General features: G+C 43.4%; 1 protein-coding gene across 2 annotated transcripts; it reads left to right on the top strand.

The window, feature by feature from the left end:
- Window positions 1-1827: 1827 nt before the first annotated feature.
- mrpl42 (mitochondrial ribosomal protein L42) lies at window positions 1828-27628 on the top strand. Of its 2 annotated transcripts, XR_011882922.1 has the most exons (6): window positions 1828-1907; window positions 6983-7046; window positions 7629-7713; window positions 10948-11111; window positions 12604-12809; window positions 27046-27628. XR_011882922.1 is itself a non-coding variant. In XM_072241190.1 (5 exons), exons 1-5 carry the CDS (start codon window positions 1850-1852, stop codon window positions 27089-27091), a joined length of 417 nt encoding a protein of 138 aa, XP_072097291.1. In that variant the 5' UTR covers window positions 1828-1849; the 3' UTR covers window positions 27092-27628. The 2 variants fall into 2 exon arrangements, 1 of the variants encoding a protein (XP_072097291.1); XM_072241190.1 differs by lacking the exon at window positions 12604-12809.
- The last annotated feature ends 201 nt before the right edge of the window (window positions 27629-27829 follow it).

Below are 27829 nucleotides of genomic sequence, written 5' to 3'. Positions count from 1 at the left end.
ATCCTTGTTCTTCTTCCTCCCCCAAACCATCTTCATAACCTGACTTCTCTTTCTTTCCAGCCACGATGAAGGGTCTCACCCGAAGTGTCGACTGTTTCCATCATGGCGTGCTGAAGTGCTTGGAAGTAGGTACGGTGGTGGAGGGGGGGGGGGATGTCAAGGGCAAGTTTTTCACACAGAATAGTGGGTGTGTGGAATGCACCATCAGCAACAGTGGTAGAGGTGGTCTTTCAAAAGGCTCTTAGATAGGCACATGGAATTTGGAAAACTAGATGGCGACACAGTGGGGAAATTCTAGGCAGCTTCTAGAGTAGGTTACGTGGTCAGCACAACATTGTGGCCTGAAGGGCCTGTATTGTGCTATAGATTTCTATGATTTATGTTCTTAAAATGATGCCTCAGGAAGGTGGTATCCATCATTAAGGACCCCCACCAGCCAGGCCATGCCCTCTTCTCATTGCTACCTTTAGAGAGGAGGTACAGGAGCCTGAAGACCAGACATCCCACCCTGCAAAAACTCATTACAGGGAGGTAGCACCATCAATTTGCGGGAGACTTCCGGGAGAGGTGGGATGTCTGAAATAAACTAGCTCCTTAGCAGCTGGCCAGCTAGTTTAAATAACGTTAGCTATGCTAATGAACAAATGACACCTGTTAAACTCACCTCAACGTGTCTTTTACAGTCTTAACCCACCATGGGCAATAGAAAAGTCACTGTTGCAAACAGTGCAGCGAGCAACACTGTCATTATTTTGACCCCTATTAGGCAGGGGTACACTTTAGTGTAGTCTAGGGTGACGTACGTTTTATATTTTTTTTGGAACACTCTGCCATGGCGCGCTCTCGCTTGCGCTTTCTCTCTCTCGTGGTCGCTCTCGCGCTCTCTCTTGCTTTTCTCTCACTCCCTCTCAAAAAAATTGATTTCCAGGATATCGTATATAATTTGCAGGCATCAGGGAGCCACTATTAATATGCGGGAGACTCCCAGAACTTCCGGGAGAGGTGGGATGTCTGTGAAGACACACAATCAACATTTTAGGAACAGCTTCTTTCCCCTCTGCCATCGGATTTCTGAACGATCCATGAACTCATGAACAATAACTCACTATACTTGGTCTCCTTTTTGCACTATTTATATATAAAATTGTAATTTGTAGTATCCTTCATCTATTTCACTGTACTGCTCCCTGCACTGCATTACTGAAACAAATTTCACCACATACCGTATATCGGTGATTCAGATTCAGATGTGAGGAAAACAGTGAATCCCAATTCATGCCTGCCAAATCCCAACAAAATTGGTCTCACTCTAATTTAAAATCTCAAGGCCAGCCCCATTTTTCTCGGTAACCACCTTGAAACTAACAGGAATGATTTTAAAATTACCCTCTGTCTTTTGGCTGAGATCCCAGTCCCTCTCTCTCTCATTTTAACTCGCTGTGTTTTCCTTCCTTCCACTGTCCCACTGCCTCTATCCCTTCCATCCCCTTTACGGCATTACAAATATGTCTATCAGGCTTTCTTCAGTTATGAAAATATTTGAGCTGGTATTGTTCCTCCACTGCAGTTCATTTCCAAACTTTGTGGCAGCGACAATGGCATATATTGAGTTAACTCTAGGACCAAAGAGTGAGATTGGTAATTTAGTTATGAACTCAGTTGTCGAGTGTGACTGTCTTGAATGCCTCGTCTTCTCAAGCCCAAACTCCACCCGGCCCAACAATTAAACTACTGATGACACTATTGCAAGGTTGCCGCCAGTAGCCAGTGCACCCCGGACCCCGGACCCCGTTTCCAGTCGGAACAGTTTGACGGGGAAGACTCCTTTCCGTTTCCGGTAAGCGGCAAAATGGCGCTGCTGGTCGGACGGAGGCTGGTGGCCGGGGTTGGAGCGGTGGCGGTCAGAGGTACAGTCACTGTTACGGACAGAGACGTCAGAGGCACCGGGAGCAGAGGACAGATAGACAGTCACAGGCGGCCTGGGGTCATTGGTGTTGATAGAGAACCGAGCTTTTGATTAATGGTCCCCACCTACTCGAGAGCTCAATCCGCCCTCTTCGCTGACTGATTTACCGGCTTCAGACAAACACCAGTAACCTGAGTTTCATGATTAAAGACGTCTAGATAGGGAACTATAAATAACACATTTTCCCAGTTTTGTTTTTGATTCCGACTTGTTATATTCATGAGTACTGCATCCCGCCACCCCAACCCCATCCCCATCCCAGTCTCTGGGCTATCGGTGCCTGGAAATTGCCGGGCCTCTGGCTTAACCTCAGCCCCTCCTTACTCCACCAGCCTCCGCACGTCACCACCCCGACACATACATACACTTGCCTCACCCCCTTCGCTCATGCACACATCAGCATTTGGTACTGGGAATACAATATTTTCGTGTGAAATTTAAAAAAAATAGAAAATGCTGTAATTCTCAGCAGGTCAGAAAGCTTCTGTGGACAGATAAACAGTTCAAATTTCAGCTTATTGACTCTGTTAGGACCTGTTTCTATTTCAGATTTCCAGCATCTGCAGTTTTAATCATTATACCATTCCTATGGCTACATGAAAATCTGAAACTGCCAGAAATACTCAGCAGGTTGGGTAGAGTCCATGGAGCAAGAAACAGTCTTTCACCTGTCCTCTACCTTCATTCACCACATTTTACTTAAGGCTCCTCCATGCAGATCAGTTATGATTTACAACCTCTTGCCATTTCTGAACTAACAGCACCACCACTTGTGTTGTTTTCCCGTCTCTTAGCTATCTCGGATAAGCACAAACACACATCAAAATATTATCTATTAGGCCAGCTTAGTACAGTCACCATCCTTTCCCATTCAGAGAGGGGTGGGAAATGGAAATTTGAATCATTGTTTCAAGACTGGTCATTAAAGGGAAACAATGGTTTGGCAAGAAATAATTGTACTTTGCAGTAAGGAGACGTGTTGCCATCTCGGAAGCCCTTTTTAGATTAAGGTGATACAATTTTGGGGAAGTTTTGAAATGTAGAGTCTGAGGACTTCTTCCAGACAGACGTTAGGTGATCAAGCCTCCACCTGTGTTACAGGTAGATAACAATCATTGATGAAAGTAGAAAGGGGCTTCCCTTCATCCACCATCAACTCTGCTCTCAAACGCACCTCTCCCATTTCACGCACTTCTGCTCTCACTCCATCCTCCCGCCACCCCATTAGGGATAGGGTTCCCCTTATCCTCAGCTACCACCCCACCAGACTCCGGGTACAACATATAATTCTCTGTAACTTCTGCCACCTCCAACGGGATCCCGCCACCAAGCACATCTTCCCCTCCCCCCCCCGTCTGCTTTCCGCAGGGATCGCTCCCTAGGCGACTCCCTTGTCCATTCGTCTCCCCCCACCCCCATCCCTTCCCACTGATCTCCCTCCTGGCACTTATCCTTGTAAGCGGAACAAGTGCTACACATGCCCTTACACTTCCTCCCTTACCACCATTCAGGGCCCCAGACAGTCCTTCCAGGTGAGGCAACACTGCACCTGTGAGTCGGCTGGTGTGATATACTGCGTCCGGTGCTCCTAGTGTGGCCTTCTATATATTGGTGAGACCCAGTGCAGACTGGGAGGCCATTTCGCTGAACACCTACGCTCCGTCCACCAGAGAAAGCAGGATCTCCCAGTGGCCACACATTTTAATTCCAAGTCCCATTCCAATTCTGATATGTGAATCCATGGCCGCCTCTATTGTCAAGATGAAGCCACACTCAGGTTGGAGGAACAACAGCTTATATTCCATCTGGGTAGCCTCCAACCTGATGGCATGAACACTGACTTCCGTTAATGCCCCTCCTCCCCTTCTTACCCCCATCCCTTATTTATTATTTTTCCCCTTTTTTCTCTCTTTTTCTCTCTGTCCCTCTCACAATCACTCCTTGCCTGCTCTCCATCTTCCTCTGGGCTCCCCTCCCCTTTTCTTTCTCCCTAGGTCTTCCGTCCCATGATCATCCCTCTTCTCCATCTCTGTATCCCTTTTGCCAATCAACTTTGCAGCTTTTAGCTCCATCCCTCCCCCTCCCCCTCCCACTTTCAAATCTCTTACTATCTCTTCTTTCAGTTAGTCCTGATGAAGGGTCTCGACCCGAAACGTCGACTGTACTTCTTCCTAGAGATGCTGCCTGGCCTGCTGCGTTCACCAGCATTTTGTGTGTGTTGCTTGAATTTCCAGCATCTGCAGATTTCCTTGTGCTGTTGTCATTTCCCTGAAACGGCCAAGAGTTGTTTGAAGGGTCATTGGTCTGTTTTCCTGTAAAGGAAAGAGGGAGTCCAGTCTCAGATTCCTCAGCAGTCCAGTGGTTGGGTCTCAGCGTTGAGGGAGCTGTATCATCAGAACGGCATTGGAGAGCGATAGGAATGGATAAGTTGGGAAATGTTTGATTGGAGTAAGGGGAAATATGAGGCAATCAGGCAGGAACTTGGAAGCATAAATTGGAAACTGATGTTCTCAGGGAAACGTACGGAAGAAATGTGGCAAATGTTCAGGGCATATTTGCGTGGGGTTCTGCGTAGATACGTTCCAATGAGAGTGTAAGGAAGTAGGTACAGAGGAGATGTCGGGTAAGTTTTCTACGCAGAGAGTGGTGAGTGCGTGGAATGGGCTGCCGGCGGCAGTGGTGGAGGCGGAAACAAAAGGGTCTTTTAAGAGATTTCTGGATGGATACATGGAGCTTAGAAAAATAGAGGGCTATGGGTAACCCTCTAAGGTAAGCACATGTTTGGCACAGCTTTGTGGGCCGAAGGGTCTGTATTGTGCTGTAGGTTTTCTATGGGATAAGTGCTGAATGCAGATTAATGTGATTGGGAGAAGTACATGAGTGCTGAATGGAGATCTGCAGGAGCTGTGATTCTACGCGTTGTGTAGCCCTTCGTGTGAATCTAAGCTGATCATCAAGCTCACTAATGCTATTTATTCTCCATACAATCCCATCAATATCCTGCCACCACTGTACTCACCTGTCCTGGGGCCAACTTACTGTGGTGAATTAACCTACCAATCTGCATCTCTTTGTGGTTCAGATGGAGACTGGTTTCTGGTCTCATAGTGAGAAAGTGAAAACTCCACACCAACAAAACACGTTATTCCTCCCTCCCACCCACACACATGCACAGTCCAATCCCAGGACTGGCCATCTCAAGCCTCCATTGGGCTCAGGGATTCACTGACAATGGGCTTTGACTTCCTCAGTGGACTTGAAAACCCAGGCCTTCAGCCATCGGGCCTCGCATTCCCAATCAACTTTCGGGCTTCAAGTGGTCAAAGTGTTGATATTACGGTTAGCTGAGGGCCATGACCAGCAACTGAGCAACCCCGAAGTTGTTCATAACAACAACAATGATTGTTTTGAAAGTTTATGGTACAGAAACAGGTTCTCATTGCAACACCTTCACTCCTGCTGACTGAACTCTCAGGATGTGATGTGTCCTGGTGATGGAGAAATTTACAGCACAACTTTCAAACTTCTTCATTGTTGAATTTCCCAGACATTGTTTAGACTCTGAAGGCTTGCATATCAAGTTTACACGTTGTGAGAATGACGCTGATGCCTATCAGCTGCAACCCTGTGCTGTCCGACAGTGTGTTGGGTATAAGGGAGTGAGCTCAATGGAAACAAGAATGGCCATTTGTGGTGGAAATGAGCGTTTTGGGAATAAATCTCTGGTGGGCCACATCGAATTGTGGGGCATGAAAGCTGATCAGGAAAGAAGGAAGTTGAGGACAAACCCCTATTTTGACAGGATAAGAGTAAAGATCCTGCGATGAACATGTAAGTGTACAGAACTGGTGGGTAAAATACTGAAATTGGATGGGAAACGGCTGGTTTGTTCCTCTGGGGATCATGCAACTTATTGTAGGATTTTAATGGCCTCTGGGATACACCATTATTCATGTAGTGTAGGATGCTTCCATTGTATTCTGATATGTTGCATGAAATTTAGTTAGAATTTTAAATTTGCAAGAGTATGAAAATTCAAGGCTGGTGGACTTGAATTCACCAGGTTCAGGAACAGTTATTACCCTTCAACTGTCATGCTCTTGAACCAGAGGAGATGACTTGAATTACCCCAGCACTGGATTGTTCCCACAACCTATGGACTCACTTTCAAGAACTCTTCATCTTATGCAATGCATACAAGTGCTGAAGGAACTCGGCAGATCAGGCAGCATTCATGAAATAAACAGTCGACCCTTCTTCGGGACTGGAAAGGAAATGTGAAGACGCTAGAATAAAAAGGTGAGGGACGGGAAGGAGGATAGTTAGAAGGCGATAGCTGAAACCAGGTGGGTAGGAAAGATAAAGGGCTCAGAAGGAAGGAATCGGACAGGAGAGGAGAGTGGACCATAGGGTACCAGAGGGAGGTGATAGGTAGGTGAGAAGAGGTAAGACACTGGCTGGGGAATAGAAGAAGAGGGGAGGGAATTTTTTTTAACTGGAAGGAGAAATCAATATTCATGCCATCATTTTGGAGGCTACCCACATGGAATATAAGGTGTTGTTCCTCCACCCTGAGGGTAGCTTCACCATGGCACGAGAGGAAACCATGAACCGACACATCTGAGTGGAAATCAGAATGAAAATGTTTGGCCACTGGGAAGTTCCACTTGTGTTCCTAATATTTATTCCTATTTATTATTATATATTCTATATTCTTTGTATTTACTGTGAATGCCTGCAAGAAAATGAACTCAAGATGGTATATGGTGACATATATGTACCTTGATAATAATTTCTTTGAACTTTAAACTTCAAAATGCATTAGCAGAGAAGTTAACATTTATTGCCCAGATATTTTGTGTCACATCTAAAGATAAGAAAGTCTGTACGTAAGATTTTATTTGAATTTGTTCCATAAAGATTTTTGAAATGCACTGATAGTAAGTTGACTAAAGAAAGTTACATTTAAAGCAGTGGTGTGAGGGAATACTACTTGAGCCAATTTCTGTTATTTAGGTGGAGGCTGGAGTTGTGTTTGCCAGAAGTCTACATATACTGCTCTTCCCAATGACTATAACTGGTGAGTAATTACATTTCTGATTCTCTTACTGAAAACTAGATTTTCCTGCAGTAAATAAAAATTGCAAAGTCACACCATGACTAAAGAAGATGTGAGAGAGATCACATTCCAAATACAGTTTTAGTCTCCTTATTTAAGGGAAAATCTGTTAGTATTAATCATACCTCAGAGAGGATTCACCAGGCCGATTCCTGGAATGAAGGGTTGATTAACAATGAAAGATTTGACTAGATTTGAAGACTGCCACTAAGCCAACTTTCAGTTCAGAAGAAAAAGGTGGTTTTATTGAACCATGAGATTCTGAGAAGCCTAATGGGTTAGCAGCTGAGAGGATGTAGAAGGACTGTAAGAACTGAAGGCAGAATTTAAGACGATGGCGAAGAGGGGATTTCTTCGCTGATGGTCTTGTACCCAAGGGAGCTGTGGAGGTTGTATCATAGCTTGTCAGGGCCATGATGCCCAGTTATTGAACTGGACAATAACTGGGCAATGGAACCGAGGCGGGGATCATCATTAAGAAGAAGCAGGAGGGGTGGGATTCTCAACTGTCCTGGTCTTATTTTTACCTTCATTTCTTGGCAGTAAAGTTGAACTTGCATTGACGTCAGATGGACGGACAATTGTTTGTTACCACCCGTCAGTGGACATCCCATACGAGCACACCAAGGTGGGGCTGAGTAATTACACATGTTTATGCTGGAGTTATTTTACATTGTGTATACTTTGTTGTAGACATAGAGTTACTCAATACAATTTCAACATTGACAAGATAACTTAGAAACATTTCATAGCTAGAACAATTTAATAAACCATAACAGTCCCATTTCCTGACCTTTAGTCTCTAATCTTGCACTTATTTAGTGCTCCTTTAAGTGCTGGTGAAGGTTTCTGTCTTCATCCACATTGCAGACTGAGAGTGCCACACTCCTGCTACCTGTTCAATCTTTTATCAACTTTCATCTAATATTCCTACCAATGAACTTGAAATTACATCTATTTAATGACTTCTTTGCTGAAAGAAATATGCCCTTCCTGTTTATTTCATGTAGGTCTTGTAATAATTTTATGCATTTCATTCAAATCTCCCCATCAGTTCCTTTATTCCAAAGAATGCAGCCCCAACATAGACAATCACTCTTTCAAACCACATTTCTCCAGTTTTGCCAGAATTCTTGTAAATCTTCCCTTCTTCTCTTTGGTGCTCTCACATTCCTTCCTATAGTGTAGTGACTGACATTGTACAGAGAGCCCTGCTATTGCCTAATTACAGTTTTACACAGTTCTGGCACGATCCACCTGTCTTGATAGATGATGCCAGCAACATCTGTATATTTTAGTTAATCTGTGCTTCTCTGAATATTGACTTATTTTCATTCTGTTCTGTTGCTACCTTCAATAATTAGTGTATACGTGTCTCAAAGCCCTCTGTTCTACCACAGTTAGTACATTCCCTTGCTTTGTTTGCCTGCTCCAAGTGCCATAAAACGTAAGTGTACAATTAGGCCATTCGGTCTTGGCTGATTTAATTTCCCTTGCAACCCCATTCTCCTGCTTTCTCCCCATAACCTTTGACGCTGTTGCTAATCAAGAACCTATCATTTTCTACTTTAAATGTACTCAGTGACTTGGCGTCCACAGCCGTCTGTGACTATGGATTCCACCAATTCACCGCCTTCTGGCTCATCTCTGTCCTAAAGGGTGGTCCTTCTATTCTGAGGCTGTGCCCTCTGGTTCTAGATTCCACTACAGGAAACGACTACATGTCAGTAGCCTTCCAGTCTTTTGGGTTCACATCCTTAGCCAAAGACGAATAGAAACTTGTAATCAAATGTGCACTTTTTCCTGCCTTACTTTTTAAAAGCCTGGGAAATGGCATCCACATTTTAAAGTTGTTGAGCCTCCTTGAATGTTGTTTCTTACTGTTTATCCCCATTTATGGTATTTCATATTTTTCTCCTCACTGTCAACACTTGCATCACCTTCTTCATGAGGACAGATCTTCCACCTACAAATTAAAGCTACAGTTTTGACCTTTAATAAAGCCCACTCTTTCCTTTTCTTTCTGATTCTCTTTCCCTTCCTTCATTCATACACTACTTTAGGGTTTTCCTTTATTACAGCTGTGAAAATGGTTGTGCTTGCCCAATTTCATTTTTTAATGTAATCTCTTCAATTTCCGTCATAGCTAGACTCAAGCTTGGCCATGAGAGGGGGAGGATTGGTCAAGCGGCTAGCAACCACATCCCGTAAAAACCCAGAGCTTCAGAAACATCAAAAGAAGCCCAAAGACCTCATTCCTGGGAAAGGAAGCATCTTCAAAGATGGGCTACACCTGGGGAAAAACTTGAAAGACTGGCCCAGGACAGGGGACTGTGGCGAGATGCTTTCGGCAGCCTCTGCCCCAGCAGGGGTGATGGGCTAAGCAACAAGCTCAAGTTTTTATAGTCCAGACTGTTTAGTTTTTGAGCTCTTGATATTTCTCATAAGCTGACTTGTCCTTTCTTTGATTCCTGACTTCAGCTGTAAGCATGTGAGGGAGGAACTGGTTTATTGTGTCATTGATAATGCACCCCAGTGTTTTTTCTAGAGACTCATTTAAACGGGTGGATATCATAATACAGATAGTCTGCCAGACTAGTTATTTTTAATGAAACGACAATTTGAATATTATTGTTGAAGGTGTTTTTTTTTTAACTAGAATGGTATTTTTGGATTTATTTGTCTAAGGAATAAATGACAGTTCCTGTTGAATAAGATCTGATGAAGGGTCTCAACCCAAAATGTTGACTATTCATTCCCCACCATAGATGCTGCCTGACCTGAGTTCCTCTAACATTTTGTGTCTGTTCCTGTGGATTTCCAAAATCTGCAGAATCTCTTGTGTTTATAATAGTTCCTGGGTCTTAGTGTTTGTTCCTGTTAGTGTTTAAATTTTGAATTAACACAGCATTAGATTTAAGAGCTGTACAATCCTAATACCATGCTCTACATTTGTTGACAGCCTTCCCGCTGGAAAAACACTGAACAATTGGTATTTTTGCTATCTCTTGGGGAATTCAGTGAGGTTGATGGATTAGTGTAAAGCCGTTGTTTTATAATAACAGAACACGAAGTCATGTTTGGCTCCAATATTTCTTAACGATTAAAGCGTGGAGCGAGATTTAAATTGACAAGGACGAGAACAGAAGGCAAATGCCATCTGCCTGTGTTTGACCATTCCCCCTGTCACTGCTGCTGGAGTCTTGGGTTTGATCGCCTTGGAAGCGTGACTCATGGCTATGGGACTTTATCTCAGGGGAATCTGCGGTTTAATTTTTAACGTCCTCAGCACTGAACGCGCTCTGATGATTTGCGTTTGGAGGGTTATTTGGTTCATGTTCCATGTGTTTCTGGTTTGTCTTTTTTTTGCTATTTGCGCATTGCGTATTTAGGTCAGGGAGGTAACCTAAAGCTTGGACAAAGAGGAGAAGTGATTAACGGATGGGGGTATGCTATCAGTAGATCCTGGTGCAGATTGTATAACCATCTTCACTGTTTCAATTCTCTAAATTTGAGGACCTCAAAAGCAATTTTTAAGTTGTCCTATTTATTACCTATGTGCAGAGCATGAATGACGAATGAGCAGCGGATTAAAAGTTTTTTTAATGAGCCATGTTAGCCGCCGTATACACTGGGTGACTTACAATGAGGGAGCTATGAACTGGGCGCAGTGATATTAATAAAAAATGCACGCTCAAAAGCCTGCACCCAAAAGAGAGTGCCTGTCATGCATAGGAGGCCTAATCAGTTCAGTACGCGGTCAATCGGCTGCAGGAATACTTGCCATATTCGAACAATTGATCTGATATGGTTCACTGTTACTGGCTGATCAGTTCCCAAATTTGATTCATACTCTTTTCAGCCCATCCCACGACCATCCCCTGTGGAGAATAAAGAGGAGACTCACGAACAGGTACTAAAGGCCAGATTAGAAAAAGACGGGCTGCGAGATAAACAGGGGCCTACAATCGAAGAGCTCAGCAAAATGTTCTACACAACGAAACACCGTTGGTATCCATTTGGACAGTAAGTACTATTTGTCCAGTTCTCACAACCACAGTAGATTTCAGTATTTATAAGAAATGTGCAATGAGTTTGTGTTTGATGTAACCTTAAGAGCATTCATCTGACGAAGATCAATCGTGGTAGGACTAGGCTCGGGTATTTGGAATTTCTTTCTTTCCTCTCCCCAGTCCTACACTGGGAGTGCTCCCACTTTGGGGTGTGTAATGGGATGTTCTCAGTCAGCTTATCTCTTCCAAGTATTTTAACTACACAGTGTCACTTTCTCCAGATCTGAGTGGATCTTAGTGTCAGGTAAATATTCCATAGGAGTTCTGCTGGATAGGTGGCAACCAATCAGTACCTAGCATGTCTTGTATCATGTCATTTAGATTATAGTTGATTTGCATCTACCTGCCTTGATTCTGTAAGCCTTTACACTCTTACCTACTTAAAACCAAACAATAAGTGTTGACGAACACGAGATTCTGCAGATGCTGGAAATCTTGAGCAAAACACAGAAAATGCTGGATGAACTCAACAGATCAGATAGTATCTTTAGAGAGGAATAAACATTCAGCATTTCCGCCCCATACCCTTCATCAGGACTGGGAAGGAAGAGGGAAGAAGCAAGAATAAGAAGGTTGGGGGAAGGGAAGGACTACAAGCTGGCAGGTTGTAGGTGAAACCAGGTGAGGAGGGAAGGTGGATGAGTGAGGGAGAGGAATGAGGTGAGAATCTGGGAGGTGATAGGTGGAAAAGGTAAAGGGATTTTAAAAAAAGATAGAATCCAATAAGAGAGGAGAGTGGCCCATGGGAGAAAGGGAAGGAGGAGCGTGTGAGAAAAATATCAGCATTGACATGTTCACTTAACCCATGTCTTAATAGGTTTTTAGGGGAGAAAGTTTGAAACCTCACTGCCTTTTGTTGTGGATACATTTTAAGATTATGCTTCATGTTCTGGACATGTTCACTGGAGGAAACAGTTTCTGATTACCCCATCAAATCTAATCAAAAGTTTTTTTTAAAGAATGGTGTCAACCATTCAGTCGGTGAGATCATGGCTGATCGGCAACCTGACTCCATACATCAGTTTAGCCCAGTATTGTTTAATACAATTCATGAATAAAAGCCTATCAATCTCATAATTAAATCTAATAGTTGACATACATTATTTGCTGCATTCAGAAGGGGGTTCTAGTCTCTGGACTAAATCTATACATCTTAGATGCCTCACTGTGAACAACAGGAATTCTGCAGATGCTGGAAATTCAAGCAACACACATCAAAGTTGCTGGTGAGTCCTGACGAAGGGTCTCAGCCTGAAACGTCGACTGTACCTCTTCCTAGAGATGCTGCCTGGCCTCCTGTGTTCACCAGCAACTTTGATGTGTGTTGCTCCTCACTGTGGTAGTGGTTTTGATCTAATCTACTCAGCTCATGCCTTTCAGATTGTAAAACTTCAGTAATGTCCAATAACTGTACATTGAAGTAACATGTACATTGAACCTTACAGTGAACTGCATCGTTTGCATTAACCACCAACAAAATCTGAGGATGTACGGGGGGCAGCCCACAAGTGTTGCCAAACATTCCAGCCCCAACACAGTATGCCCACGGAAGCAGAACAACATGCAGCCAACGTACAACAAGCAACAACAACAAAAAACAACCCACATTCACAAAAACAGATAGGCTACCTCTGGACCTCTTGACTTCCAGGTAATAGACAAGGATACACAGGCATCTGGCTCCAGACTCGCCAACCTTGAGGCTTTGACCTCTGGGTTCACTGACCTCAGGGCTTTGTGATGATACAAAGATAGGGTGGAGGGGCAGGCAGTGTTGAGGAAGCAGGGAGTCTGCAGAAGGACTTGGACATATTAAGAGAACGGGCAAAGAAGTGACAGTATAAGAAGTGTATGGCCATGCACTTTTGGTAAAAGAAATAAAGGCATAGACTATTCTCTGAATGGGGAGCCAATTCGGAAATCAGAGGTGCAGAGAGACTTGGGAGCCTTAGTGCAGGATTCCCTAAAGGTTAACTTCCAGATTTGAGTCAAAGTAAGGAAGACAAAAGCAATGTTAGCATTCATTTTGAAAGGATTAGAATATAAAAGAAAGGATGTAATGCTGAGGATTTCTAAGGTGTTATTCTGACTGCATTTGAAGTGTTGTGAACAGTTTTGGGCCCCTTACCTATCCTGGCATTGGAGAGAGTCCAGAAGAGGTTCATGAGAATGCTTCTGGGATGAAAGAGTTAACATATGAGGGGTGTTTGATGGCTCTGGGCCTGTACCCACTGGATCTTAGAAGAATAATGGGGAATCTCATTGAAACCTATTGAATATCAAAGACCTCAATAGAGTGGATGTGGAGACAATGTTTCCAGTAGTTGGAGAGTCTAGGACCAGAGGAAACAGCCTCAATATAAGAACATCCACTTAGAATAGACATGAGGAGGAACTTATTTAGCCAGAGGGTGATGAATCTGGAATTCATTGCCACAAACGGCTGTGGAGGCCAAATCATTGGGTGTTTTTGAAGCAGTGGTTGATAGGTCCTTGATTGGTAAGGGTGTCAAAGGTTAAAAAGAGAAATACAGGATAATGAGGTTAAGAGAGATAATAAATCAACCTTGATTGAATAGCAGAGCAGCCTCAATGGGCTGAATAGCCTAATTCTGCTCCTGTGTTTTGTGGAGTTACAGCTCCAACGCCCGGACCTGCTGGCTGACCTCGGGAATCACTGACCATCTTCTCAGGGCCCTCAGCCCTCCGCCTCGGAGTGCTCCAACCTGAACTCTGACATCCATTTACTGCCTTGACCTCTCACTCCCCTCATCCCTGTCCCCAGTTTTGCCATGCTGTTCCCAAATATCATTCCTACAATCCTAAGTTACTAAGTCTGAGACATGAACTCAATTGTAGCTCGGTGCCATCTTTAACAACAATCAGGTCTTTGGCTAGACTCATTCCCCAGTACAAGGTCTAGTAAAGCCCCTTTTCTAGTTGGACTGTCTACATATCTGTATGTTTTCCATTTGCCTGGTTCACCAACTTCTCTTTATTACATCCATCTAGATACACTGCATATAATGCTGTTGTGGGCTCTCTATCTTATTCAGTTGATTAGCTGGGGCACAATACACTGCCAATTTGAATAGCTGCCTGTTATGCTCCATTTAGTTTCCTCGCCACGTCAATAAGGTGCTTTCAAATCCATGTGCAGCAACCAGAGCTGATGGCTTTCTCTGCAGGACCTTATTTTAAATGTCTGATGGCAACAGGAAAGTTTCCAAGTACTGGCCCTGTCCATCTCTTATCACTTCTTCATGCATTGAATACAATCAATTGTGTCAGTTCTAGCTTTCCCCTTGATAATATGGTAACTTTGGAACAGGATTCTGCCCATTATTCTAGTCAATGAGAGATCAGAGTTGATGTGTGACCCCACTCCAAATCACTGGTTGTTAAAAATCCATCAATTTCATGCTTTAAAGTTAACCTAGCATCAATTACTGCTTGTTGGAGAGCATTAAGGACTTCAAAGTCATCGATCCTGATTGGGCAGTGAAGCTGCGCTAGCACAGTGAGAATTCCAAATACGAACTGTTAATTCCCCAGGGCCGCTGCTGATCCTTGTGTTGTTTTAGCCGGGGGTGGTAATGGGGACGAGCTCCCACTACCTATTAAATGCTCCTAATGGTGTGTGTCTCAAATAGCCTCTGACAACCCAGTCCAGCTCCTGGCCTTCACATGTGGTTTAGCTGCTAAGCCTGTCGGAGCGGTTTCTACTGACAGGAGACGGGGCAAAGGCATACTGGTGCCTTAAAACCAGTCGCTTCAGGCAGATGGGGCTCATCATCTCATCTAGGAGAAGGAAAGCTCTCATCTCAAACCTCCACCGGCTTGCTGCTATACCCACTCATGGGAAAAGCTTTGGGAGCAAACCCCAAGGGGAAACCCAGAGCTGGAGCCCTAAGGTGGTCCTACATTGAGTTCAACGCCGACTGGAAACCCCTGCGATGCTTCTGGTACCAAACTCTATCAGTCTCTATCATCAGATGCCTGGAGAGGGAGAGCTGCTGCATGGGCAACAGCTTGCTCTCCATATCGTACTGCTTGGGCTTGCATATCTAGACAGCTAGGATGCAGTATCCATGGCTAACTCTGACTGACGGAGGCCTCAGCCAGTCAGCAGCTATTGATCAATATTTTAACATCCGTTGTAGATGCGAGTCATTTCCTGATTTATAGGACAATTGACCTACTTTTCCATGTTGTCAAAAACAAAACCTTTTGACTTTGTCAATCTTTTCAAATGACAGCTTTGCAAAGTTGCACTAGCACTGTGCAAGAACTTTAAGTATACTTTAAGATTCTGCTGCAGAGTTGTTAACCTTTAGTACCAATATAGAGTCGGAGTTATACAGCCTAAAAACAAGCACCTCGGCCCAGTGAGTTGGTACTGACCAGCAACCACCCAATTAATCTAATCATATCCTTACCCCATTTTATTCTCATCAACTCCCCTCAGATTTTAACTGGTTAATCTCCTAATACACAACAGAGCACCCGAGGGAAACTCACAGGGAGAATATACCAGCATTGCCTAAATATATAGAGTCAGTAGGTCCTCAATATCTATCTCTTCAAATATGTTGAATTCAACCACTGTTAGATAAAATACCCGTGCACCTTTGCACTCTTAAGTAAATCTGGATCATTCTAATTTGCATGATTTGAGAGGTCAATCCAATATGGCCTGCTTTCTTGTAGGGTTGTGGAACATTGTTGTAGAAAATAACCCTGAATGCATTACCTTTCTGATACGAGATAGTCTGTTTATCCAAATCTAGATTCAGGTTAACTTCTCCCATCATATAGCTCTGCTGTTGCCGCACACTTTCCAGTTTTGGCATTTATACATTTTACCAGCTCCAACAAGCGGCACATTTCCCGCTACAGTCAGCCCTCCTTATCCGCGAGGGATTGGTTCCGGGACCCCTCGCAGATACCAAAAAACGCGGATGCTCAAGTCCCTCATTCAACCTGTCTAAATGCGGTGGACCTTGTTTAACCTGTCTCAGTGCGGTGGATGTTAGGACCCAGCGGCGGAGCTCTGAATTCGTAGTGTTTCTGTTCACGATCGCGATTTAAAATAAAGTGGAAATACAGGTAATGAGGCGATCGGAAAGAGGTGAAATGCCATCGGTCATTGGAAAAGCGTTAGGCTACAGTCGGTTAACGATCGGAACAATTTTAAAGGATAAAGTGAGAAAAGCCCTGCCCCAATTAAAGCTCCAATTATTACTAAGCAACGCAGTGGTTTAATTATTGGGTTTTGGGGTTTGGGGTTTTTGATCCTTCACATCAACCCGGCAGGGATGGAGAGCGCTCGGGTGCGGTCTGTCACTGGATCGAACTCGGGAATTTCCGTTCCCGAGCCCAGTGCTGAAACATATGTTTCTTAAGTGTTTTATATGCATAGAAAGGTAAAATATATACTATATACGAAGACAAGCGTTTGACTAACTGTCGCTAAATAATACCGGATGTACCTGTTCCGAGTTACTTAGTAAGAGAACTTCCGGGGTTTTTTTCGATCCCAATCCACGATAACCTACGCACATCCTCCCATATGCTTTAAATCATCTCTAGATTACTTATAATACCTAATACAATGTAAATGCTATGTAAAATAGTTGTTATACTGCATTGTTTAGGGAATAATGACAAGAAAAAAAGTCTGTACATGTTTGAACAACAAATGCTGGAAGAGCGCTTCTGGGTTTTCTCGATTTGCGGTTGGTTGAATTTGCGCATGTGGAACTCGCGGATAAGGAGGGCCGATTGTACTGTAGAGAGCACCTCTCTAATTTTTCAGTTCTAGCTGTAAAACCAGAGTTGCTCACCAGCCTTCTGGTATATCCTCTTTATTGCTGATCTGATTTTTCTTTGCTAGATTTTAAAAGCCTCAGCTCTACTCTACCATGTAGTCACCTTTCCTGTAAATAAGACAGTAGGCTACAAGGTTTCCAGTCCTGATCTTTCAGTACGTCACAGATATGGCTGCCAATGCATTCCATCCGTGAGTTTTTGTTTTAAACACCTTAATTTTGCTACCTGCTTTTAAAACTTCATTCCAGGAAATTCAAACGTGGCTGATAGTTTTAACAACAGCATCATTCCAGAGAATATGAATGCACTTGCTCCAAGGTCATTGCCTTGAGATAAGCAGCTGTCTGCTCCCTGCTCCCAGCTTGTCTGCGAGGCCCAGGGTAGTGCAGTTAGTTGGCTGCACTGATAGTACAGCTTTGAGAGCTCCTGGAATCATTTAAGACCTGCCCCCTCTCTCCCCCCCCCCCCCCCCCGGCTTACTACTTTCAAACCTGCACTTAAATTGCATTTTTGAATTCCCTTGACATTCACAAGCATTCAAAATCACTCATTTATTCAATAAATAGATCAGGATTATTAACAATTTTAAAATTAAGCGAGAGGAATTGAAAACACGTAATGTAATTTAGCTAAATTGACTATAAGACGTAGGAGCAGAATTAGGCCATTCAGCTCCGAGTCTTCTCCGCATTCCATCATGGCTGAGTTATTATCTGTTCAAGATCATAAATAGATTATGATTTAACTGAATAGAAAGGTTTGCACACAAGAGATTATTTCATCCTTTTGTTTGAATGAGCCCATTGCAGTTGTGGGAGGCTAACCTGGACAGGTTGAGTGGATACATTTGGGAGCTCTGTGGAAGTTCATGCTGCTGTGTTGTATTCCCAGCCAAGCCAAAATACAAAAGAACACAAGGAGCGGGAGGCCAGTTGGTCTCTCAGACATGCTCACCCTTCCAATAAGATATGGTTGATCTTCGCCTCATACTCCTTAATTCCCATCACAGTGTCTGTGACTCCAAGTTATGGAGATGTTCAGCAGAGAAACTGGCCAAATCGTCACATTGTATCCATGCCAACCAGTGAGCAATAATATACACAAATTCTAACTCAGTGCCTGGCCCGTAACCACCTATGCCTTAGTGATTCAAGTGCTCACCTGGAGTCTTAAATGCTTCCTCTGTGCTCTCTGGCAGTGTATTCCAGGTACCCTGCACTCTCTTGGATCCTCTTTGATATGGAGAAAATTTCCCTGCAGTCTACCCTGTCTCAAGCTTTCATGATTTTATATACCTCAGTTTTGTACCCCCTTAACCTCCAGGAAGAATATATCTAGCTTTAGAAAGAACACAGATGCTTCTCTAGAAATACTCCTCATAACTGAATCTCCTCCGCATTTGTCTAGGCTAGGCAGCATAAGTGACCTGTGGCGTTCTATGCCAAAGGAACTCAAGTGCTCAACTAGACACTGAAGTGCTGTCAGCAACTCTGCTTCCACCACTCTCAGATCCTCAGCACCCTCTGGATGAAAAAGCTCCTTCTTAGACCCCTTCAAGTCTCATACCCTAAATTTATGTATGTGAGTTTTATTCATCTCTGATAAGAGAAAAGATCCCTATACTCTATTCCCCTCATGGTTTTGTATACCTCAATCATGTCCACTCTTAACCTCCTCTACTTCAGGGAGCACACCTTTTCCAGTCTCTCCTCAAAAATGAACTATTCCATCATGGTGAATCTCCTCTGTACTCTATCCAGCATTATCACAACCCTCCAACAGTGTGGCATCCAGACTCCAGTTGAGGCCTGACCTAAAGTTTATGAAGTTGTGACATAATTTTTGTATTTAGTGTCTTAATTAATGCAGGCCAGTTTCATAGATGTCTTCCTAACCACATTATCTACTTTCACTGCCACCTTTCAAGATTTCTGAATTTGAACTTCCTTCTGTTCATCAGTACTTCCTAAGACCTTGCCATTCATGGCATATGTCCTTTGCTCATCAGTGCTACCAAAATGCAATACCTCAATTTTATCTAAGTTGAACTTTATCTGCTATTTCTAAGCCCATTTCACCAACACAGTGTAACCACCCATAGCGTAAGATGCCTTTGTCAATCTTCATGCCATCTGCAAATTTAGTGACTGTGCATTCTACATCCACATACAAATCATTCAAGTATATTATAAACAGCAAATATCCCAGGATTGGCCTTCTGGGTAGCAACAGGTATTCCATTACTAAAGCAACCCGTTGCCATCACTCTCTATCTCCCAATGTCAAGCCAATTTTAGATCCAATTTACCAACTTGCCCTGGATCCCATGGGCTCCAAGCTTTTGGTCGTGTCTCCCATATGGACCTTGTAAAAGGCCTTATTGAAGTCCATATAAATCACACATACTGCATCGCCTTTATCACTACATTTTATCACCAGTTCAAAAAATAGAATCAGATTGGTCAAGCAGAGCCATATAGGCTTTCTGTAATTAGATCCCCATATTCCAAGACGGTACGACAATATTGTCCCTCACCATTTTTCCAATAACTTCTCTCTAACGATGTTTTGCTCAAAGGTCAATAGAAACTTTGCTTTTAGTCAGCAAGGAGTTTACAATCTCAATTGAGCCCCGGTAATCTCTTCCTTTCTCTCTCAACATTTAGCGTTGGGGATTTATCCATCTTTAAGCCTGCAAAGCATCTCATCATTATTTATTGAGAATTGTAGTAGTCTCACCTTTGCCTTTGCTAAATTCCTTAAATATTACATCTGCATTCCTTAATGAATAATAATGGAATTTTAGGACCAAGGCTGTGCTTTCTGACTTCTATGTTACTAATGGCCACACCCTTTCTTTTCCACAACTCTTGAACTTCACAGTGTTGAGAGAGAAGAGATTCGTCATCATTTCTGTCTGAAATGGATTCATGATGAAATTCTATGTAGTAGCTTTGCATGTCCCCCTCTAGGAAAATATTTTCTCAGTATCCACCTTGTCAAATCCTCTCAGAATTTTATGAATTTCAACAAGATCTTCTTCTGAACGTTTGAATAAAGGCCCAACCTGCTCATTCTTTCTTCATAACCCAATTTCTTTATCGCAGGAATTGGCCTGCTGAACTTTCTTCTCTCTCTGCCTCCATTTGCAGCACATCTTTACCTATATTGTTTTCAGTGTTCCAATTCCATTGTTAACAGTGCTTCTCAGAGTTGCACCTGACTGAGTGGAAGGCTATAGAGTAGCTGCTTTGGCTTTCTCAGTTACGGATGTATCTACTAACAGTAGAGGTTCCCAGCCTTTTTTATGCATGGACCCCCTACCATTTCCTGAGGGATTTGTGGACCCCAGGCTGGGAACCCCTGCACTAGAGTGTGCCCTGTGTAGACCTTGGTGGAAGATTTGTCCCAGTATGTCCTCCCTCAGGTAAGTCACTGAATACACTCTGACTGATGTTGATCTAAACATACACTCAGTGGCCACTTTATTAGATGTACCTGTACAGCTACTTGTTAATGCATATATCTAATCAGCCAATCATGTGTCGTAGAGAAGTATAGCACAGAAACAGGCCCTTCAGCCCATCTAGTACATGCTTAAATCGTTTAAACTGCCTCCTCCCATCTACCTGCACCGGGCCCATAGCCCTCCATATCTGTACTATCCAAACTTCTCTGAAACGTTGAAATCAAGCTCGCAAGCAGCACTTGTGCTGGCAGCTCATTCCACACTCTCATGACCCACTTGAGTAGTTTCCCCTCATGTTCCTCTTCTCACCTTTCACCCTTAATCCATGATCTCTAGTTGTTGTCCCACACAACCTCAGTGGAAAAAGCTTGCTTGAATTTACCCTGTCTATACCCCTCAATTCTGTATACCTCTATCAAATCTCCTCTCAATCTTCTACATTCTAAACAATACAGTCCTAACCTATTCAATCTTTCCTTATACCTCAGGTCCTCCAGACCCAGCAACATCCTTATAAATTTTTTCTGTACTCTTTCAACCTAGTTTACATCTTTCCTGTAGGCAGGTGACCAAAACTGCACACAGTACTCCAAATTAGGCTTCACCTACATCTTCAACATAACATCCCATCTGCTGTACTCAGTACTTTGATTTATGAAAGCCAATGTGCCAACAGCTTTCTTTACGACCCTACCTACCTGTGATGCCACTTTCAAGGAGTTATGGACCTGTATTTCCAGATCCCTTTCCCCCACCACACTCCTCAGTGCCCTACCCCTCATTGTGCAAGACCTACCCTAGTTGGTCCTTCTGAACTGCCACACCTCAAGCTTGTCTGCATTAAATTCCATCTGTCATTTTTCAGCTCATGTTTCCAGCTGATGCAGATCCCTCTGCAAGGCACGATAGCCTTCCTCACCGTCTGTGTCATCCAGAAATTTGGTGATCCAGTTAACCACATTATCATCAGGATCATTGATATAGATGACAAACAACAATGGACCTAGCACCAATCTCTGTGGCCCACCACTAGCCACAGGCCTCCAGTCAGAGAGGCAGCCCCCTACTACCACTCCCTGGATTCTCCCACAAAGCCAATGTCTAATCCAATTTACTACCTCATCCTGAATGCCGAGTGACTGAACCTTCTTGACCAGCCTCCCATGTGGGACCTTGTCAAATGTACGATACATAGACAACAACAACTGCCGTGCCTTCATCCATTTTCCTGGTAACTTCCTTGAAAAACTATAAGATTGTTTGGACATGACCTACATGAATGAAGCTATGCTGACTATCATTAATCAGTCCATGTCTATCCAAATACTTATAAATCTGATCACTTAGAATACCTTCCAGTAACTTTCCCACTACTGATGTCAGACTCACAGACCTATAATTTCCTAGTTTGTGGTTAGAGCCTTTTTTAAACAGTGGAAGAACATTGGCTATCTTCCAATTTTCTGGAACCTCTTCTGTCGCTAGGGATGTTTTAAATAACTCTGCTAGGGCCCCGGCAGTTTCTGCACTTGCCTTCCGTAGGATCTGACGGAATACCTTGTCAGGCCCTGAGGATTTATCCACCCTGATTTGCCTCAGGGTAGCAGACACCTCCTCCTCTGTAACCTGTACAGGGTCCATGAAGTTGATGCCACCTTACCTCACTTCTATCAACTCTGTATGCATCTCCCAAGTGAATACAGATGCAAAGAATTCATTTAAGATCTCCCCCATCTGTTTTGGCTTTACACATGAATCACCATTCTGGTCTTGCAGAGGACCAATTTTGTCCCTAGCAATCCTTTTGTTCTTAACATATGTGTAGAATCCCTTAGGATTCTCCTTCACCTTGTCTTCTAGAGCAACTTTGTGTCTTCTTTTAGCCTTCCTGATTTCTTTAAATGTTCTCTTGTATTTCTTGTACTCCATAAGCACCTCATTTGTTCCTACTTGCCTATACCTGCTCTGCACCTCCTTTTTTCTCTTAAACAAGGCCTCAATCGTCGTCATTAGGTCGCATCTGGAATTTCCAGTTGGCAAACGATTTCCCTCCACGCCGCTCTGTCCCGACACTTGTCCACAACATCCCTAGTCTTGTCCAGCTCGGTCCAATCCTTGATGTTATCCAGCCACATTGTTCTTTGCCTTCCTCTTCCTTTCTTTCCCTCCACCTTTCCATATAGCAAGTCCAACAAGGTGTTATCTCTCCGCATAACGTGTCCACAATAAGCAACTTTTAACTTCATAATCTTCTCCAACAATGTCCATGGTCTATCAACTTTGAACAAAACCCTCTCATTCGAAACTTTCTGTACCCAGCTAATCTTCAACATTTGTCCATAGCACCACATTTCAAAAGCATTAATTCGTTTCATGTCATCCTTCTTCAGGGTCCATGTTTCTGATCCATACCTCAGCACTGACCATACTTAACACTCGAGGAAGGGGATTCTACCCTCCGATTGCATAGTAGATCTTCTAGCTTCATGAACTGGGTCTTAGCCATACCTATTCTCCTTCTAATCTCAACTTCATCTGTCAGACAACTGCCAAGATATTCAAATTTTCGCACCCGTTCAATGTCTTGTCACTTGAAATGATACCATCATGAATGAGTCTTTAGTGGTTGTTTTGCTTACCACCATCGATTTTGTTTTCTTAGGGTTGACTTTAAGTCCATAGTCAAGGCTTTTCTCATTTACTTTATTCAGCATAATTTGCAGCCCGCATTCGCTGTCAGTTAACAACGCGATGTTGTCCGCATACCTGATGTTATCCACCTTCCGGCCTTCGCTTGGAATACCTGTCTCCTGATGGTCATAACACAAAAACTGCACTAGACTACAGACCTACACAGGACTACATAAAGTGCACAAAACAGTGCAGGGCAGTACAATAAATAATAAACAAGACAACAGGCACAGTAGAGGACAAATTACGATATAATAATAAATGATGTAGATGTCAGTCTAGACTCTGGGTATTGAGGAGTCTGATGGCTTGGGGGAAGAAACTGTTGCACAGTCTGGTCGTGAGAGCCTGAATGCTTCGGTACCTTTTGCCAGATGGTGGGAGAGAGAAGAGTTTGTATGATGGGTGTGTGGGGTCCTTCACAATGCTGTTGGCTTTACGGGTGCAGTGTGTAGTGTAAATGTCTGTAATGGCGGGAAGAGAGACCCCGATGATCTTCTCAGTTGACCTCACTATCCGCTGCAGGGTCTTGCGATCCAAGATGGTGCAATTTCTGAACCAGGCAGTGATGCAGCTGCTCAGGATGCTCTCAATACAACCTCTGTAGAATGTGGTGAGGATGGGGGGGTGGGAGGTGGACTTTTCTCAGCCTTCGCAGAAAGTAGAGATGCTGCTGTGCTTTCTTTGCTATGGAGCTGGTGTTGCAGGACCAGGTGAGATTTATCTGGCAGGATACAGCAGTGGTTTGCCTTTGCCTTCTGCCAGGTGAGTTTAAAGAGATCACCACCTCTCTTCTTGGTAGATCATCTGCTTGCAAAGCAACCGTTGTCTTCCATGGTCGTAGCTCTTCCGCCTTCCCCACCAGTCTCCTGCTGGGTCCGCCATTGGCCATCGCTCGTAACCCCGAGCAAGGGACCCTTACCAGGTGCTACCAGATGGGTCAGCTGAACCTGGGGTGTTTCACCATGCTGTGCTCTGGGCCGGGTGTTGTGGCAGCCTCAATGTCTCCTGAAAAACCAAGTTTCCTTACTCTTGTTATCTTTATCTTTTATTCTGGCAGGCACATACAAGCTTTGTACTCTCAAAATTTCATTTTTGAAGGCCCTCCACTTTCCAAGTACATCTTTGCCAGAAAACAGCCTGTCCCAATCCACACTTGCCAACTCATTACTGATACCATCAAAAATGGCCTTTTCCCAATTTAGAATCTCAACCCTTGAACCCGTTTCTTTGGAACTAATGGTATTGTAGTCAATGGATGAAGAGTGTTCCCTTGCACAAACTTCTGTCACCTGTTCTGTCTCATTCCCTAATAGCAGATTCACTATTGCACGCTCTCTCATTGGGACATGAAGGAAACTTTCCTGAACACATTTGACAAACTCTATCCCATCTAGTCCTCTACAGTATGGGATTCCTAGTCAACATGGGAAGTCACTATCACCTACTATAACAGCCTCATGTTTCTTGCAACAGCCTGCGACCTCTTTACAAATTTATTCCTCTAAATCCCTAGGACTGTTGGGTGGTCTGTAATGTAACCCTATTAATGTGGTCATGCCTTTCTTATTTCTCAGTTCCACCCATAACGCCTCACTGTTCAAGTTCTCCAGTCTGTCCTGAGTACTGCTGTGATATTATCCCTGACTAGCAAGGCCACCCCTCCTGCTCTGTCTCGTCTAAAACAACGGACCCCCAGAATATTGAGCTGACAGTCATGCCCTGTGCTAATCCGCCTTTCCTACAATTCTTCCGCTTTGAAATATACGCAGTTCCGGACACTAGTTGCACCACGCTCAATCTTTTGATGCCTGACTTTGGAATCTTAACAACATCTGTCTTCACAACCTCTCCACTATCTGTTCTGGCACTCAGGATCCCACCCCCCTGCAACTCCAGTTTAAACCCTACATTAACAAACCTTCCCTCTACGATATTAGTTCTCCTCCAGTTCAGGTAGAAACTGTCCTTTTTGAATTGGTCCCATCTTCCCTGGAAGAGAGTCCAATGATCTAAAAATCTTATGCCTCCCTCCTGCACCAACTCCTTAGCCTTGTGTTAAGCTATATAATCTTCCTAGTTCTGCCCTCTGTAGCACATGGCATGGTAGCAATTCTGAGATCACAACCCTGGACGTCTTGTCCTTTAACTTGGCACCTAACTCCCTGATGGAGGGTTCCGGCCCAAAATGTCGACGGTACTCTTTTCCATAGACGCTGCCTGGCTCACTGAGTTCCTCCGGCATTTTGAGTATGTTACCTAACTCCTTGAATTCCCTTTTCAGAACCTCATCACCCATCCTGCCCTTGTCATTGGTACCTACAAGGACCACAACCTCTAGCTGTTCACTCTCCCACTTATGAATGCTGAGGACTCGATCAGAGATGTCCCAGACCCTGGCATCCGGGGCAGCATGCCATCCACAAATCCTGTTGTCGTCCACAGAACCTCCTGTCCATTCCCCTTACTAATGGATCCCCTGTCCCCACTTCTGAGTCACAGAGGCAGACTCAGTGCCGGAGACCCGACGGCTGTGACTTCCGATATTACCTCCAACGATATCCAAAGTGATATACCTGTTGTTGAGGGTAATGGCCACGGGGGTACTCTGCACTGGCTCCTTAACCCATTTCCCCTTCCTGACTGTCACCCAGCTTCTTGTGCCCTGCACCATTGGTGTAACTACCTCTCTGCACCCCGTCAGCCTCCCAAATCATCCAGAGTTCATCAGTTCCAGCTCCAATCCTTAATGTGGATTGTCAGAAGTGCAGATGGATCTGGCGTCTCTACTGTCCTAACTAAGCAGATATAAAGAAGGAAAATACTTTACCTAGAGCTTTTCTTTTTTAGCTTTCTCTGACTGAAGCTGCTCTTCACTGATGCCTCGAAGAACTAAAATCCTCAAGATCACCACTCTGACTGTGGCCGCAGCGGTTGCCCCTGGCTTCCTGTAATTTGCTTTTGCTAATCAATCCCAGACACCGATTGGTCACTGGTCAAAGCTGAATTACTTGGGTCGGTAGACCTGAGTGAAATCCCCTCCTCTTAAAACTTCTGTCCAGATTGGTTGCTGGTCGAAGCTGAACGTGGCAGCAACTCAATACATAAAAGCATGCAGACATGGTCAAGAGGTTCAGTTGCTCAGACCCAACATCAGAATGGGAAAGAAACATGATCTAACTTACTTTGACCGTGGAATGACTGTTGGTGCCAGGTGGGGTGGTTTGAGTATCTCAGAATGTCCTGGAATTTTCACACATAACTATCTCTTAGATCTTACAGAGAATGGAGCAACAAACAAAAATATGTCCAGTGAGTGACAGTTTTGTGAGTGAAAACACCTTGTTGATGAGAGAGGTCGGAGGTGAATGGCCAGACTGGTTCTTGTTGACATGAAAGTAAGCAGGCTTTATAACTGTGTTGTGTGTTCAGAGATGTTCTTCTGCACACCACATCAAACTTGAAGTGTGTGGACTACAGCAGCAGATTAGAGCACGAACATACACTCATGGCCACTTTATTAGATACACGAGGTATTTCTGTACAGTGGAGACATTACGTCCACACTTTCGTACTGTTCTTTAGATAGATGCATTCACTACACTGGGCTTTTTAAATTATGTTTACAGTTCCCCATCAGCTTTGTCTTAACACCGTAACTTCCTACCATTTAATCCTTGGATCTCTACTTCTGCAGTTTCAAATGGCTGACCTTGCTCTTGGAACAGACTTTTTCCTGCTTACTTACTCTGTGAATTACTCTGTTAATGGAAATTCTTCACAGTTCATTGTTGTAATAGAACCATTAATGAAGTTTAATTCAAGAAACACCGAAACATTTATACAAATATTTTGTGAATCCATGATAAAGGAATAAAAATGTTTTCGTTTAAAGGTATCACAAGCGAAGGATTAATCCCAGTCCACCAAAAGACAGATGAAGCAGATGACTCAGATTCGGACTGAAGGCAGTGATTTCACCACAAGTCAGTTCTGGTTACAGTTATCTTGCTACATTCCACTGTAAAGGAAAGAACTTTGATTCATTGCTGATTTGTACTCACTGTATCTATTTAGTGTTTTACATTTGCAATGTTTATGAAGCATATCTGTATTTAAAAGTGAAGTCTTTCACAGTACGAGAAGTGTAATGATCTTGTTCAATGGTTGATGATAATTATCTATAATTATTGGAAATACTTAATACAATAAAATTTTAAAATTATTGTCTAAGAAGCTGTTGACCTATTAGAATTAAACTCAACCTGTCATTTTGACAGATGCATCTACTGAAGGCAAATAGTTGACTTCAAGTCCTACTAGACCTAAAGCCCAAATGATGCAATTTTATCACCCAAAAGCTGCACCATGTGCTTTATTTTGGGTTGCTAACAATAGACTGCAACAATGGTGCAAAGTAATTGTGTTAAAACGTCTCAAAAAATTTGCTTGGAATAAAGTTTTAATATTTCCTACAACTTCCTTTGATTGTCATGTTTTTATTTAATTAGTAACTACACTCAGTGGCCACTATTGGGTACAGAAGGTACATAATAAAGTGGCTATTGAGTGTATTTCCATATGTTCATGGTCTTTTGCTGTTGTAGCTCATCCACTTCAAGGTTCAGTGTGTTGGACATTTGGAGATGTTCTTCTTCAGAACACTGCTGTAACCAATG

This window comes from Mobula birostris, chromosome 23 (assembly GCF_030028105.1).
Source record: "Mobula birostris isolate sMobBir1 chromosome 23, sMobBir1.hap1, whole genome shotgun sequence".
In the NCBI taxonomy this organism is placed as follows: Eukaryota; Metazoa; Chordata; class Chondrichthyes; order Myliobatiformes; family Myliobatidae; genus Mobula; species Mobula birostris.
Note: the sequence above shows the minus strand (reverse complement) of the source record. Positions and strands in the feature narration are given on the sequence as shown.